At 41.7% G+C, this 15,995-nt stretch overlaps 1 protein-coding gene across 1 annotated transcript in view; it reads left to right on the top strand.

The window, feature by feature from the left end:
- The first annotated feature begins 194 nt into the window (after positions 1 to 194).
- Positions 195 to 15,995, top strand: part of pacs1b (phosphofurin acidic cluster sorting protein 1b) — a 19,677-nt gene continuing 3,876 nt past the window's right edge. The window contains exons 1-23 of the mRNA XM_077500181.1: positions 195 to 756; positions 1,772 to 1,859; positions 1,932 to 2,021; positions 2,176 to 2,301; positions 2,368 to 2,512; positions 2,638 to 2,729; positions 3,870 to 3,947; positions 4,038 to 4,097; positions 4,178 to 4,338; positions 5,273 to 5,366; positions 5,452 to 5,532; positions 5,640 to 5,761; positions 6,075 to 6,204; positions 6,294 to 6,398; positions 6,482 to 6,588; positions 7,945 to 8,099; positions 8,179 to 8,289; positions 10,063 to 10,165; positions 10,231 to 10,273; positions 10,344 to 10,386; positions 10,498 to 10,636; positions 15,200 to 15,450; positions 15,537 to 15,656. Coding sequence (XP_077356307.1) covers positions 626 to 756; positions 1,772 to 1,859; positions 1,932 to 2,021; positions 2,176 to 2,301; positions 2,368 to 2,512; positions 2,638 to 2,729; positions 3,870 to 3,947; positions 4,038 to 4,097; positions 4,178 to 4,338; positions 5,273 to 5,366; positions 5,452 to 5,532; positions 5,640 to 5,761; positions 6,075 to 6,204; positions 6,294 to 6,398; positions 6,482 to 6,588; positions 7,945 to 8,099; positions 8,179 to 8,289; positions 10,063 to 10,165; positions 10,231 to 10,273; positions 10,344 to 10,386; positions 10,498 to 10,636; positions 15,200 to 15,450; positions 15,537 to 15,656 — 2,575 coding nt within the window. The 5' untranslated portion in view covers positions 195 to 625. The remainder of the gene's footprint in view (positions 757 to 1,771; positions 1,860 to 1,931; positions 2,022 to 2,175; positions 2,302 to 2,367; positions 2,513 to 2,637; positions 2,730 to 3,869; positions 3,948 to 4,037; positions 4,098 to 4,177; positions 4,339 to 5,272; positions 5,367 to 5,451; positions 5,533 to 5,639; positions 5,762 to 6,074; positions 6,205 to 6,293; positions 6,399 to 6,481; positions 6,589 to 7,944; positions 8,100 to 8,178; positions 8,290 to 10,062; positions 10,166 to 10,230; positions 10,274 to 10,343; positions 10,387 to 10,497; positions 10,637 to 15,199; positions 15,451 to 15,536; positions 15,657 to 15,995) is intronic.

The raw sequence follows: 15,995 nt of genomic DNA, 5'->3' as shown, positions 1-15,995 counted from the left end.
TTCTTTGACAACTCTGGCTGCTTGCCTGCTAACAAGTGTACACTTGATGGACTTGGCGTCACCTGATACGTCTTAGTATGAAAGGTGACCCTGCTCGGATTATCTGTTAACTAACCTCGTGTAATCGTCTCCTTCTAATCACCTCTTAAATGGTGAAAGTGTGATTCAAATTCCTTCTGGGTGGCCACGCCCTCCACATGACGGGAAGCAGTGAGCGTTACAAAAAAGGATTTCATAATTTTCCACTGTTGATTTTCAACATGTAAAGCGTGTTAGCTTTTTTTTTGTTTCACTGTGTAAAAGTAGCTCAAATAAAAGTCAAAAACTCGTTTTATCTGCTTCTCATGAACGGTAGGGGTGCACGTCGACCACGGGAGCGCGCACGTTCCCCACGCACGTACGCCGAGAAGCGGCGGCGCGCGCTCCCAGTGATTTCCGCTTCCTGCGAGGTAGCCACGACGTACTCGAGTCGACAGTGTGACCGTCGTGGTTGCGCTGCTTGATTGCTGCCTGGCGGCCATTAACGCGCGCGCACACGCCACCTTCGTCGAGTGCGGAAAGGAAAAAAACGCGGAGGAGGAGGAAGCGGAGAGGACGGCGGGCGAGCCTCCTGTGAAAGCCAGCCATGGAGCGAGGCTCAGGAGGGGGGCTGCCGCAGCCTTCCAAGCCCGTCAGCATCTCATCGAACCGGCCGGTTCACATGAACTTGTTCGCCACCTGGGAAGTGGACCGTTCCTCGCCCAGTTGCGTGCCCAGGTACGACGAGGGGGGAAATGGGGCGAGCTCTTCGAGGGAGTCGTTCATGAGGGGGAAGGGGGGTGGAGGTCACCTTTTGTTTACCTGCTACATCCTTTTTTTGCGTGCGTCACGTGACCCCCCCCCCCAAATTCACCTGAGCTGACGTTAACGCGCATTCCTTCTCGTCAATGACATCATATTGTCATGACTAATTCCACCCTGCCGTATTTGCAACGCAGATGTGTAGGTCGTGCTAAGTGCTGGTTCCAGCCTGTTGCCATGACAACGCAGCCTTTCAACCCGAGGCATCCAAGATGGCTGTTTTAAGGTCTTTTAAAAAAACCAAACAAAAACAAAAACAAAAAAAAAACAGTACTGTCATACTTGTGTTGTTGTCGCAACACCCCAACCGCTTCCTGTTTACCCAGACATTAGTGATGCTCTTCCAGGAAGTGATGTTGAAATATTGCCTGCTCACACGAAACTGGAAGCTCTTCACTGGCCTGAGTGGCCTCTGACTTCAAGCTGGTCTTATGATGTGCCATGTGCATGCAACAACAACTATCCCCCTGCATATTGTGGTTCATTGTTTGTACATGTGCCTATACGGTACTACAATATTTGCAGGTGGCCTCAGCTCAGACATCGTGAAAACTTGTTTTACTACTGGGGTTAATTTTAGCTGCAATTGTGAGACCAGTTTTCAATTTCTCTCTTGTCTGTCATTTATTTATTTATTTATTTTAAACAAGCATGTCTGATTTCACAGAAAAGAAGGAACTTAAACAAGCACTACACCTTGTTTTGAGACTATAAATATATAAGAAGTGTTTAATGAAACGGATTTATCCCCCAATCACAAGCAGTCTAACTCGGTCATTATTAAGCAAGTCACACGCGAGAGTTAGCTATGATAGTGTAAATTTTTTATCTGGCCACTCCTTTCTCCTGCATATAGCGGAGTGATTACCACGATTATGTTGTGATGTCATATGATCAGCTAGCCTTTGCTATTGTCATGTACTGCGGCCAGGCTCTTCAGCTTGACCCTGAAGAAGCTGGTCCTGCTCAAGGAGTTGGACAAAGACCTCACCTCGGTGGTCGTAGCCGTCAAACTACAGGTGAGCGCTGCACGTGTTACATTTGGACGTGTGCGGTGTTTGTTTTTATCCCCCGTGCGACGTGTTCTTCAGGGTTCCAAGAGGATCCTTCGCTCCAACGAGATCCTTCTGTCGGCAGCGGGCCTGACTGAGACCGACCTTCAGCTCACCTTTTCCCTGCAGGTAAACGTCAGTCTCAATCTTGTCAAGCAAAGTACACTGTGTTCCAACTACATTTGAATTATTAGGGTTGGAACACCTTTGGAAGTAGGGGCGTGGAAACCAAATGAAAGGAGAGGGTGAGGAGGGGCCAATTTACTCTTGTGTGTGTGCGCAGTACCCTCACTTCCTGAAGAGGGATGCCAACAAGCTGCAGATCATGCTGCAGCGCCGGAAGCGCTACAAGAACCGGACCATCCTGGGCTACAAGACGCTCGCCCTGGGCCTCATCAACATGGCCGAGGTACGTCGTCGTCGTCGCCCCTGTCAAGCGTGCGACAAGCGTGACCGGCAGTGTCTCCTCGCGCAGGTGATGCAGCACCCGAGCGAGGGTGCCCAGGTCCTCGGCCTGCACAGCCAGCTGAAGGACGCCTCGCTGCCTGTGGCTGAGATGCGCGTCTACTCGCTGTCCAGCCAGCCCATCGACCACGAGGGACCCAAGGCCAAGATGTCGGGTATGGCCTCCATATTGGCCGATGATGCCAACGTAGATTTTGTTGTTGTTGTTGTTGTTGTAGGATTCAGCAACGTTTTAGAATACCATAGCAACCGTTTTTTCATTGAGTCCTTTTCTGTTCAGACCGATCTCCAGACATCGACAACTACTCTGAGGAGGAAGAGGAGAGCTACTCGTCCGAGCAGGAGGGCAGCGATGATCCCATCCACGGACAAGTAGGCAGCATGTTTTGATTCTCAAACCTTCCTTGTTTTGTCCAATCAGCCTGGTTTGGCATCTTTTAGCTGCCACTAGTGTTCATTTTATCCGCCATTTTTAAATTAAGTCTCAGTTTTTAGTCCAGTTTCAATCACGCTTGTTAGTTTTTATCATCCTATTTTTATTTAATCTATTTTTTTTATTTAATCAATTTTTAGTCGCATGCAGCTTTTAGTCTTTATTTTAGTCCAAGGAAACATCATTTTATATTCATATTTTTTTGTCAGCAGATAATGTTAAATATTTGGGATTTAAAACTATTTTACATAAAAAAAAATTCTCATCTTTTTCATGAAAAACAACTTCACACGCAATTACAGTATATCAACATGTGGCTACTATGGCTCCATGCTATAAGCTACAAGTAGTAAGTTAGCCAGCATTAGTTAGCGGTTGGATTAACATTATTGTTGGAACGTTATAGCCGTTGGATTACTTTTTTTATTTTTTTATAAACCTTTCGCCATCAATCCACCTCCTGCCTGTCCCATGTGTTTGTGTATCTTGCACTGTCTAGCTGCATATTTGAAAGGGGGTGTGTCACTGTGTGTCACATGACAGATTAGCAGAGACAAGATTTTACAAAATTACATCAGTTTGTTCATGAACTAAAATGTCCATCGATTTTAGTCCAGTTTTTATTAAGCGAACTACATTTGGGTCTCATCTTTATGAGTCGATGAAAATGTTAGCATGCTAATGTTAATTTAACATACCAATGTTAATGCTAACTTAGCATGCTCATGCTAAATTAGGATGATAATGCTAAGTTAACATGCTAATGCTAAATTAGCATGCTAATTAATGCTAAGTTAGCATGCTAATGCTAAGTTAGCATGTTAATGTTAATTTTAGCTTAGCGTGCTAATGACAAGTTAGCATGTTAATGCTAATGCTAAGTTAGGATGCTAATGCTAAGTTAGGATGACAATGCTAATGCTAAATTAGCAGGCTAACGCTAATGCCATGTTAGCATGCTAATGCTAGCCTAGTTTAGTTTTAGTCCGGTGAAAAATGTGTGTTGACGAAATTATTTTTGTTTCGTTGTCGTAATTAACACCAGCTGACACCAATGTTTCTCATCCTGTCCGTTTAAGTATCTGTACGATGAAGATGAGGAAGTGAGGAAGAAAAAGCCCAGGCGCAAGCTGGCGTCCAATGCCGCCATCACTAGGGTGAGCTCTTCTTGCGCACTAGTTTGGACATCTGCCGGTCATCTTGATCTTTTTCATCGTGGCCATCATGTTCTTCATCTTGGCTTGCAGCAGCCAAACATTAAGCAGAAATTCGTGGCCTTGCTCAAGAGGTTCAAAGTCACTGACGAGGTACGTATGGATGGCGGAGGAGGAGGAAGGGGGGGCGGGGGTGTCGTGGTTTGCGGCTCACCTGTGCCTGTCGCGTCCAGGTGGGCTTTGGACTGGAGCACGTATCCAGGGAGCAGATCCAGGAGGTGGAGGAGGACCTGGACGAGCTCTACGATAGCCTGGAGATGTACAACCCCAGCGACAGCGGGCCCGACATGGAGGAGACCGACAGCATCATGAGCACGCCAAAACCGAAACTCAGGTAACAGCACCCCCTGGTGGACTCGAGTGATAACCACAGCATAAAATCCCACCAACAACGTGTTTTTTCATGAGAATAACAGTTTACAATATTTAATTTTATTTAAAAAAAAATTATTATGAGGTTTATGAGGTTTAGTTTAGTCAAAGCAAAAAATTTCCGAACACTATTTATATTTTTTATGGCACCTTTTACCAGCTATTTGCTGAATATCTTCCTTATTTGTCTTTTTTTGTGTTCTGAAATGCACTCGGATCACAAGATGCCACTTAGACTTGTTTAATAGGAAAGTAGTACATTGTTGTCAAGGAGTACGTTGTGATACCCCTAGACCAGAGGTGCATGTGCACTTAAGGTGGACCCCCCCCCCCCAAAAAAAAAAAAATCAAATAATCTGTAAGCCATTTTATTTTTCAGGGTAATAATAATAATATTACAAGATGTGTTTGAATTTGAAATGCAAATAGCGTATCAACGCATTAGCGTGCTAACTTAGCATTAGCATTACCATGCTAACTTAGCATTAGCATTAGTATGCTAAGTTAACATTATCATTAGCATGCTAAGTTAGCATTAGCGTGCTAAGTTAGCAATAGCATTAGCGTGTTAAGTTAGCAACAGCATTAGCATGCTAAGTTAGCATTAGCATGCTAAGTTAGCAATAGAATTAGCATGTTAAGTTAGCATTAGCATTGGATGCTAAATTAGCATTGGCATGCCAACTTAACATTAACATTTGCTTGCTAACTTAGCATTAGCATTAACTTAATATTAGCATGTTAAATTAGCATTAGCATGCTATATTAGCATTGGCATGCTAACTTAATATTAAAATGAGCATGCTAACTTAGCTTTAGTATTAGCATGCTAACTTAGTATTGACATTCGCATGCATAGCCAGAAGGCGGCAGTGTTAAATGCTCTTTGTGTGCAGGCCCTTCTTCGAGGGCATGTCCCAGTCCAGCTCCCAGACGGAGATTGGAAGTCTGAACAGCAAAGGCAGTTTGGGCCGGGACACTCTGAGCCCGGTATGTTAGCATGGGGTGGTGGTCACAGGCTCATTTCGTGTGTTTGTGTGCGCGCGTCATACGATGAGCAACGTTCCGCCAACAGGGGGAGCCGCCTCTTGCCGACAAGATGAAAACGTCCCGCAGCCACATCCTGGACGAGGCGCTGTCGGAAAGCGAGACGCCGGTATGAACTTTCTGCATGTGTTTATTGTGTGTGGAACATTGAATGTTTTTATGTTGTTTTGCAATGTAAACTGTTGATTGGTTACTGTTTGACGTGTGTGTACGCAGGAAGGGGCAGATCAGGAGCTGTTCGCCGACGCCGCCCCCAGCATTACAGTGTCCGTGGCGGAGAAGCCCCGTACGCCCATGAAGACGGGCAAAAGTGAAAGCCAACCGTCGCCGTCGCCACGGTAACCAGAAAGCAGCCATGTTGGGCCAGCTTTGTTGCCACTACCCCCAAAACCCTAATAGACCGTTTCGCCATGAGGTCACACTTACTTCGTGCACAGTCAATTCTGTCGTGTAAACTTGACTCTATTTAAGAGTTAATTTGACTCTTATTTAGATATGACCCAAATAGATTCAGATTTAGAGTGTAAAGGCTAAGATAGACATGAGGAAGAGAGTAAAATGAAAATGGCGGATAGCTGTGTCTTGGTCTATTTTGCGCAACCTCGAAGTTGACAAAAAATGATAAACGTGTTTGTTCTCCGGATATTGCAGGTTGGACGGAGGACACACCCCCTCCAGGCAGAAGCGCAGCAGCAGCACGCCCATCAAGTCCAAAGCGCCGAGCGAGCGTGCCAACAGCTCCGACTCGGAGAGGTCGCCTGAGCTGGGACATGGCACGCCGGTAAACACGGCCCGCCCGACACCGCCTCGCTTTATATTCCATCGTCGCTTTTAATTAAACCGAGCGCTCACCTGTCTGCGTGCGTGTAGGTGCTGCGGAAGGCGATGTACGACCAGCTCAACCACATCTTGTTGGCGGACTCGGCCCTCCCAGAGAGCCTCATCCTGGTTAACGGCGCAGACTGGCAGGGGCAGGTAAGGCCTTGAATGTGACGCTTCGGCCTTTACCGCCTTTTCACCTGTAATGTACGTGCGTGCGTGTCATCTTTTTGTGTCAGTACGTGCTGGAGCAGCTGCAGGCGCACAAGCAGCCGGTGGTGTGCACATGCTCGCCTGCCGAGATCCAGGCCGTCCTGTCTGCCGTTCTCACGCGGATCCAGAAGTTGTGAGTACTCGTGTGGCACCAAGTGTTCATTTTGTCTGCCATTTTGAAATTTCGTCTCAGTTTTAGTCCAATTTTAGTCACGCTTGTTAGTCTTGATCACAGTTAGTCAATCTCATCCCATTTTTAGTCCAATATAAATCTAGCATTTTAGTCTTTATTTTAGTCCAAGAAAGCAGAATTTTATTCGTCTAGTTTTAGTCAACAAAAACTGTCAACATTTTAGTCTAGTTTTAGTCAGAACAACCATTTTATCCCTGTATTTTTTCTTTGTCAGTAGATTATATTGAAGCTTTTCGGATCTAAAACAATTTCACATCAAATTTTCTCTAATCTTTTGGATGAAAAACAACTTGACACACAATTACAGTGGCTACTATGGCTCCATGCTACCAGCTAGCAAGTTAACCAGCAGTCTCGTTAACATTATTGTTGGAACGTTATAGCCGTTGGATTCATGTTAAAGGGATACTTCACACATTGAGCCATTTTCAGCAGTAAAAAAGTTCATATTTTGTCTATAATCAATGTAGTAACTTCATTATTTTTCATGTACAGTTAATACCTTTCAAAAGTAATATTTCAACCTGCTGTAGACTGATGATGACATCACCTGTGCTGAGGAAGTAGGTAATGACCAATCATGGCTCAGTTTGTTGACCATACCCAGAAAACAGGTGAGCCATGATTGGCCGCTATCTACTTGCTCAGCAAGGTGATGTCATCATCAGTTAACAGCAAGTAGAAAAATTACTTTTTAAAGGTATTAATTGGATATGAAAAATAATGAATTTATCAAATTCATTCTGGACAAAATATTCACTTTTCACTGCTGAAAATTGTTCAATGTGTCAAGTATCCCTTTAACTCATTTGCACGGAAAAGCGTATAAATACATTCTATTTTAGAAATAAAATGTCCATAGATTTTCGTTCAGTTTTTATTAAGTGAAGGACATTTTCGTCTCGTCTTCGTTAGTCGACGAATATGCACACTGATTTAGTCTCGGTTATTGTTTATGAATGAGGGATTTTGTCAAGTCTAAGTCTAGTTTTAGTCGGGTGAAAAAATGCGTGTTGACGTTTCGTTTTTGTTGACGAAATTAACACTAGTTCCAACTATGTTTTGCATTTGCATTATTAGGTTTGGAACTAGGAGCGTGGAAACCAAATAAAAGGAGAAGGTGAGGAGGGGATTTTTTCAGAGAGTGCAGTCAGTTCCTCTCCTCTCTCCTCGCGAGCTTTGAACTGAGTGTCTCTCGAAATTAACAATGCCACCGCACACCTTGGATATGACGTACAAAGAAAATCAAAGGGTGCATATAATCGATGCATGTTTTTTTGCCTTTTGCCCGTACAGCTGCAACTGCAACGCTTCCATGCCGCGCGCGGTGAAGGTGGCGGCGGTGGGCAGTCAGAGTTATCTGGCTGCCATCTTGCAATTCTTCGTGACGCAGTTGGCCAACAAGACATCGGACTGGCTCGGACACATGCGCTTCCTGGTGGTTCCTCTGGGTACGGCGCGGCGCTCGATAAGCCCCGCCCACCTGCAGCTCATCATGACACCCTCCTCGCGTTCCCTCCTCCTCCTCAGGCTCGCATCCCGTCGCCAAGCATCTGGGTGCCCTGGACAACCGCTACAACGCCTCCTTCCTGGACAGCGCCTGGCGAGATGTCTTCAGCCGCAGCGAGCCGCCGCCCACAGGTGACGTTCCCGCCGGTGATGTCATCAGTCGGGCGTCTGTGTTGTCCAGACCAACTCAACTTTATTTATAAAGCACTTTAGAACAAGCATTGCTGTAGGATAGAGTGCTGTATATGGAACAGAAATCGTTCATGCAGTAAAGATGAAGATAAGTAAAACAAGAACAAAACAAACATTGTCAGTAAGTACAAGTAAATAAAATTTCAATAAATTAATAACAAGTAGGTGAGGGAGTGAATAAATAAATAAAAAAAACAGTAAATATCAGTATTTGTGCTTCACGTTCTAATTTATTTGCTCTTAATTTGGAATGAAAAAGTGACTATTCTCGTCACCAATGTCCAACATGAAAGACTAAAGCCACCTAGTGGCAGATACATTACCTTAACACAAACTTGTGATTTAATGCTACACACTCCTTTTTAACTATGGAGTACAAATAATTTCACGAATTGCAGTAAAATGACTGTATCAATGAACTAAAAGATACAACCACATTTGTATTAGGTAAACATATTTGTTCACCTTTATGTTAATTAACTCATTAACTCCCAGCCATTTTGATTGAAGCAACATCCTTCGCTCCCGGCTGTTTTACTGGATTTCGACTGATTTTGCAAGGCTCAAAGAATATTGTGTTCTATTGCTATGAAAAAAATAATAAAAAATAAAAAACCTGAAACCTACCAAAAGAAAGATGAGTCTCTTCTTTCATTAGGAAAAAAAGGTATATTTGTATCTGTTTCCGTTTTGCAGCAATTAGCATTAGAGTATAGCTAAGTTTCATCATTATTCACAAATCTTTTGAAAATACTGGCAAAAAGAGCTTGTTGCAACATGGCCCTGGCTGATCTCTTATACTCTACTGCCACCTGCTGGGTGTTTTTGTAATAATTATCATTGCTTTAAGTGACCTCTTCAGGTCAGAAGCTGCATCAAAGCCTTTTGTATGCGTTAGCATAAAAAAACATTTATACATTTTTCGGAGTGCAAGACAAAGTATTAAAAACGTATTTATACGTTTTTGGGATTGAATGAGTTAACAAGAATATAAAATACTTAAAAATATTGTACATTTTGAACAGTTTTAAAATGTGCAATTAATTTGTGATGACCATAATTGTGAGTTGACGATAGAAATCGGGATTATTTAAAATTAAAACTCGACTGACAACCACGCGTCGATTGTATGAACCCTTTGATTTTCTTTGTACATATCCAAGGTGTGCGGTGGCATTGTTAATTTCGAGAGACACTCAGTTCAAAGCTCGCGAGGAGAGAGGAGAGGAACTGACTGCACTATCTGGAAAAAAAACAGACTGACAATATGTACCGCTATTTAAATAAAGATGACTTGACTTGGATACAGTATCGCTGACGTTGGGGCAGACAGTGTATCACCAAAATCGTTACTTTTCAGGAGGCCCCAAAAATGGCATGTTTGTTAAACTATTAACATTGCATTCCTTAAAGAGAATAAGACATTTTCAACACTTAACTCATTTGCGCCCAAAAACGTATAAATATGTTCTAGTTTAAATGTATTAAGTGTACCAAAGACTTTTTTTTTTTTTAAATATTTTTTTATGCTAGAGCATACGGAAGGCTTTGATGCAGCCTCTCAACTCCAACTAACGGTTGAAAAAAATGGTAGTTATTACACAAACGGCCAGCAGGTGGCAGCAGAGTATAAGAGCTCAACCAGGGCCATGATGAAAACAGCAGATTTGTGAATATGAAATGTACTTCTGACTTCCACGTCCGTCCGTTCAGACCAAGTGGATGTGGCAGGAAGGATCGCCCAGTACATCAGCGGCGCCACGCTCACGCACCAACTTCCCATCGCCGAGGCCATGCTGACCTGCAAGCACAGGACGTGAGTAACACGCGCACGCCCCAGCCTTCCTGTGCGCCCAGTTAACGGACGATGTCTCCCCGCAGGCGAGAGGAAGACTCCTACCAGAAGTTTATTCCCTTCATCGGGGTAAGCACTCGTCGCTCATCTGAGGTTTGGGCTTGTGTCGCTGAAATGACATCACTTCCTGTTTTTGCAGGTGGTCAAGGTGGGTGTGATCGAGTCCGGACCCTCGCTGGCCGGTGAGTAAAAAAAATAAAAAAAAAAATAAATAAAAAAAATAAATAAAAAACAATGTGCCCACCCGCTTTGATGACATCATGGTCTCGCTCGCTTTGTTCATGGTTGTCAAGGTGACGCCGAGGAGGGCTTGGCTGTGAGCTTGGCCGTCCCTTCCTCGTCCCCTCCCTCTCACGGTTCCCCTGCCGGGATGATCAAGGAGGCGGCCACTCCCCCTTCGTCGCCGTCCATGGGAAGCGTCGCCGCGCAGGGGTAAGAATGTCACCGTCAGACCGCGCTAACCAAGGTTATTTTAGTTAACTAAAACTCATGAAAAAAACTAGGGGTGTCCCGATACACCTTTTTCCACTTTCGATCCGATACCGATATTTCAGCCTCAAGTACTGTCCGATACCGATATCAGTCCGATAACCATATCAGTAGGGGTGTCCCGATGCAACGCTTTCTACTTCCGATCCAATACTGATATTTTAGCTTAGAGTACTGTAAATTAACAATATCAGTCCGATACCATATCAGCAGGAATGATACGTTTGTTTTAGAATGAAATGTTAGAAGAAACTTGATCAAGTGATAATTATTTAAATAAGGAATAATCAGCACCTTAAGTATGAGAAAATATGACCCGTTTATTCCTAAATTTGGATTACCTAACTGCAACAATAAGTATGTCGTGCATTTTAATAAAATAAATACAAAATAAAGGACCCTGAGAAATAACCCGAATAAAGTAAACAAAAACAAATTTTACTCTTTGAAGTTCAACATATATATATAATTATATATATATGTATATATTAGGGGTGTGAATTGCCTACTACCTGACGATTCGATTCGTATCACGATTCACAGGTCACGATTCGATTCGATACCGATTAATCCCGATACGAATTTATAAGTCGATTGTTGCGATTTTTTTTCATTCAAATTTAGAAAATACTAATCAGTAAGCTTGTAGAGTGTAAGATTTATATGAAAATGTATTATTTATTTATCTGAAATTTCAGTCTTATAGAGGTTGTAAAAATGAATATGTAACTATAATACAAGTAGAAAAACAGTTGGTTAATTTCACTATTCCTCCATCTTCCCTTTCTGCAGACCAAGCATAATGTGGAGATTCTTTTTTAAGAAGATGAGCATTTCAGCATGCCGCCCCGTCAGCTTGCTTCTATACTATGCTCCTCTATGATAAATGAAGTTGCTCTGAGCTCCCGATGTCCGTGGTGAAGCTAACAGCGTTAGCAATTGCCACATAAGCCGCTATACACCTTTGAATGTCACCATGCACCCGCGGTATAGTTTTATCTACGAAATAGTGGTGGCTCGAAATAACGTAGCGAGGCTTGAGGTGCTCAATTACATTTAAAGCCGACAGTACTAACGATTGACAGGCTGGCCATCAAGCACAATAAATTAAGCGATCTTTTCAGTGATACTTGCGTAAAGCCTTTTTGCCGTCCCGTGGGAGTTTCTTACGGTGTGAAAATGATTCCGACAACGTTGGCTGTCTGATTATTCGCCTCGGTTCTCTTCTCAAAATCCTCATGCTATCGTTTGTGATACTTTTTCAAATGCTTGATGAGGTTGGTTAGATTAAACTTCTCCCTTTATTTTCCACCACGGGGAACTTCTGCTTTTGACAAATGTTGCTGTCCGCTGTCTTTTTCTTTTTTTCAATGAAAAATACTCCCACACTGTTGACATTCTCTCTTCCTCGGTTAGCTAAAAGTTAATTCACATGCATGCTTGTTTGTTTGTTTGATCACGTGAGCTCTGCGTGCTCGGTGCAGACGCTGCTGGATAGAAAATCAGGAGCGGAAGTTGTAACGGACTGTTTATATATGTGTGCAAATATCGGATATTTTTGGACATGGACAGAAAAAATCCGATACTGTTTTTTTGGCTGATATCGGACACAGATCCGATACCAGTATCGGATCGGGACACCCCTAAAAAAAACACAAACTAAAATTTAAAAAAAACAATTTCGTTGGCGAAATAAATTAAAAAGGAAAATGCTTTTCTGAAACCACATTTTAGATTTGCAAAACTAACTAAAACTAACTATAATTACAGCAAAAATGTCCTTCATTTTAGTTTTTGGTCATTAATTTAATGCATGAGCCTTTGGGGATGATTTTAAATGTGATTTGAAGTATCTGTATTTCTGTATGACATTGCTCCCATGCTGTTTTTTAAATATTGCGCACAAGTCATACACAATAAAAAAAAAAAAAACACAAAAAAAACACCTAATACTGAAACTAACTAAAACTAAACAAAAACTATGCATTTATTAAATAATTAAAAAAAATAAAAACTAACAGAACCACCCTGAAAACGAATTAAAACAAACTACATTTATAAAACAAAACACAAAACGAAATAAAAACTAACCAAAATGAAAAATTCCAAAACTATCATAACCCTGGTGCTAACAGGCGGCTGCTAACCCCCAGTTAGTGTTTATTTTGTCTGCCATTTTTAAATGTAGTCTCAGTTTTAGTCCAATTTCAGTCACGCTTGTTCGTTGTTTTTAATCAGTTAGTCAACCTCATCCCATTTTTATTTAGTCAATTTTTAGTCAACTATGCAGTAAATGTAGCATTTTAATCATTATTTCAGTCCAAGAAAACATTATTTTATTTGTCTAGTTTTAGTCCAGATAGATAGACCGATTATCTATTATTTTTTATTATATAATAGATATAATGTCTTAACTTCAGAGAACTAATTTAAAATTATTTTATTTTTTTTTAATTTTCAGAGATGCTGCTGACCCTGGGAAGTCTCTGCACCTTCTTTTTTTGTTTGAAAACTGAGATAATTAAAAAAATAACGCTTCAGATATTTTGAAATTTTGGAATACTTTATTAAGTGTAGAAAACAATTGTTTGTTTTTATTTAACTTTTGAAAACATGCTACTGCTCCTGGGAGATCTCGGAACTTGTTAGATTTTCAAAACAAAGATTTTCAAATATTTTACTAACCCTAAAAGTTGCTCAATAAACATATGCTTTAAAATTCCCCCCCGAAAAATAAGAGCTGGAGCTTGTACTTTTTCCAAATTTTGAAGCCAATATTTTCCCTTTTTAATGAAAATAAATATCTATTCTGTCCTCAATGTGTGTGTCCAACACAAATTGACAGATAGCGAACATCCAAAGTGGAAAATGAAGAGGCTGGACTAAAGTTTGCGTTTTTACTGTTGTCTTCAATCTTTCTACGTTATCTTCCGTAAAACTGAAATAATATAAACATACAATACAATGTTATGTCACTCAAATATACATGCACAAAAAATAATGACAATGCAAATAGCTGTGCATAAAACTGCAACATAACTGACGTTAGCAATGCAAATAAACAATCAAATGCCCATATAAAATGAAAAGCAACATTCAAGGAAAAAGAAACTCACAAGCGATGCCTTGCTGTGGCACAAGCAAATAGGAAGCCGTGAGAAATGTAGCCAGTAGGGGTGTGCCAAAAAATCGATTGATAAAAGAATCGAGATTCTTATTTATTAATTGAATCGAATCGATATTTAATGTCCAAAAATCGATTTTATTTAAATTAGAAATAAAGAAGAAGGGGAAAAGGCAGTTGTAGTCCACATCCTGTTTTTGTGGAAAAAGGCACTTACAATACAAAATTAATAAATGTTTAAACAAAAAAACCCCAAAAAAAGACACTTTTAATGTCTCGATTTGTCATTTTGTCTTGCAAAGCAGACTGGAGTAGATCATGACAATGTTGTGCATATCTGTAAATTGAAGCAGAAATCATTTGTCAATCAAATAATTTTGAATCGAAAATCGTTTGAATCAAGAACCGAAAATCGATTCTGAATTGAATCGTAGACCCAAAAATCGGAATCGAATCGAATCGTGAGACAGTCAAAGATTCCCAGCCCTAGGAGCCAGTACATAAGCTAGCGAGTGATTTGCACACGGCCCACTATTTACTGACGATGTCATGTGATCACCTACCGGAACGCTGCTTAAATCAACAGAAAAACAGTTACGCGAAAATGCTTATAGAGGGCGACAAAGCAACACAAACTAGGCAGCTCCAACAGGTGATGACAATATTGTCTCCAAATATCGGTTATCGGCATCCTTGACTTCTAATAATAGGTATCGGTGTATCAGTCTATCTCTATTTTAGTCAACAAAAACTGTCAACAATTTAGTCTAGTTTTAGTCAGAACAACCATTTTACCCCTGTATATATTTATTATCAGCAGATTATATTGAACCTTTTTGGATCTAAAACTATTTTACTACAAAATTTCTCTCATCTTTTTGATGTAAAACAACTTGACACACAATAACAGTGGCTACTATGGCTCCATGCTATGAGCTAGCAAGTTAGCCAGCATTAGTTAGCAGTCGCATTAACATTATTGTTGGAACATTGGATTCATGTTAAATTATAAGTAATTTACTTTTCTTTTTTTTTTTTATAACCTTTCACCTTGAATCCACCTGCTGTCTGTCACATGTTTGTGCCGTGTGTCACATGACAGTGTCACAGACGTGACAAATTAGCAGAGACAAGATTTGACAAAATCATATCATTTTCGCTCCATTTTTTGTTCATGAACTAAAATGTCCATAGATTTTAGTCCAGTTTTTCATCTTCTCTTCATTAGTTGACGAAAATGTATCTGATTTCGTCCCACTTATTGTTTATTAATGATGGTTTTAGCCTGGTCTAGTCTAATTTTAGTCCGGTCAAAAATGTACATTGATGAAATGATTTTGTTTTGTTTTTTTGTTGATGAAATGAACCACTCCGTCTCCCAGGAGTCCCGGCATGTCGCACGGCGTGGACGCCATCGGCCTGCAGGTGGACTATTGGCTGGCGTCGCTGGCCGAGAAGCGGCGGGAAGGCGAGCGTCGCGACACGGCGTGCAAGAACACGCTGAAGAGCGCCTTCCGCTCGCTGCAGGTGAGCCGGCTGCCGGGCGGCGGCGCTGGCGCCGGCGGCGAGCCTCACGGCGTTCAGTTCAGCACCATGGCCATGACGGTGGTGACCAAGGAGAAGAACAAGAAAGGTGCGAGGGAAGTCCAAATTGTCCCGTGTCGTCTTTGGGAGCGTTGTGCTGACGTGTTGTGCCTCGTGTTCCCCCCCGCCCCCTAGTGGCCACCATCTTCCTGGGGAAGAAGCCCAAAGAGAAGGAGGTGGACTCCAAGAGTCAGGTGATCGAAGGCATCAGTCGCCTCATCTGCTCGGCCAAACAGCAGCAGACCATTCTAAAAGGTAAAAGCACAGCGAGCGCTGGATCGTCCTTTATTTCCATTTCAATCGGCAAGCAAATGTGTATCGTTCTTGTCAGATGTACTGTAACAGTACTCATCGTGCTGACTAAGCTCATTTTAGTTATCTTAGACTAATGGAAAAAAAAAGAGATCGCCCCAGCCGGGACCGGCATGGGTATGACCGTCACGCTCACACTTGATCAACCTTCATGGTTATAGTTGCAAAAATCAAGCGAGTCGAGACCCCATTCAATATCTGTAACTTATTATTTATTTATTTATTATTTATGTATTTATTTTTCCATTATTATTTTTTATTTATACGTCACACTTTATTAAT

Source organism: Festucalex cinctus, chromosome 16, assembly GCF_051991245.1.
Source record: "Festucalex cinctus isolate MCC-2025b chromosome 16, RoL_Fcin_1.0, whole genome shotgun sequence".
In the NCBI taxonomy this organism is placed as follows: domain Eukaryota; kingdom Metazoa; phylum Chordata; class Actinopteri; order Syngnathiformes; family Syngnathidae; genus Festucalex; species Festucalex cinctus.
This window is presented reverse-complemented; position numbering and strand designations above follow the sequence as displayed.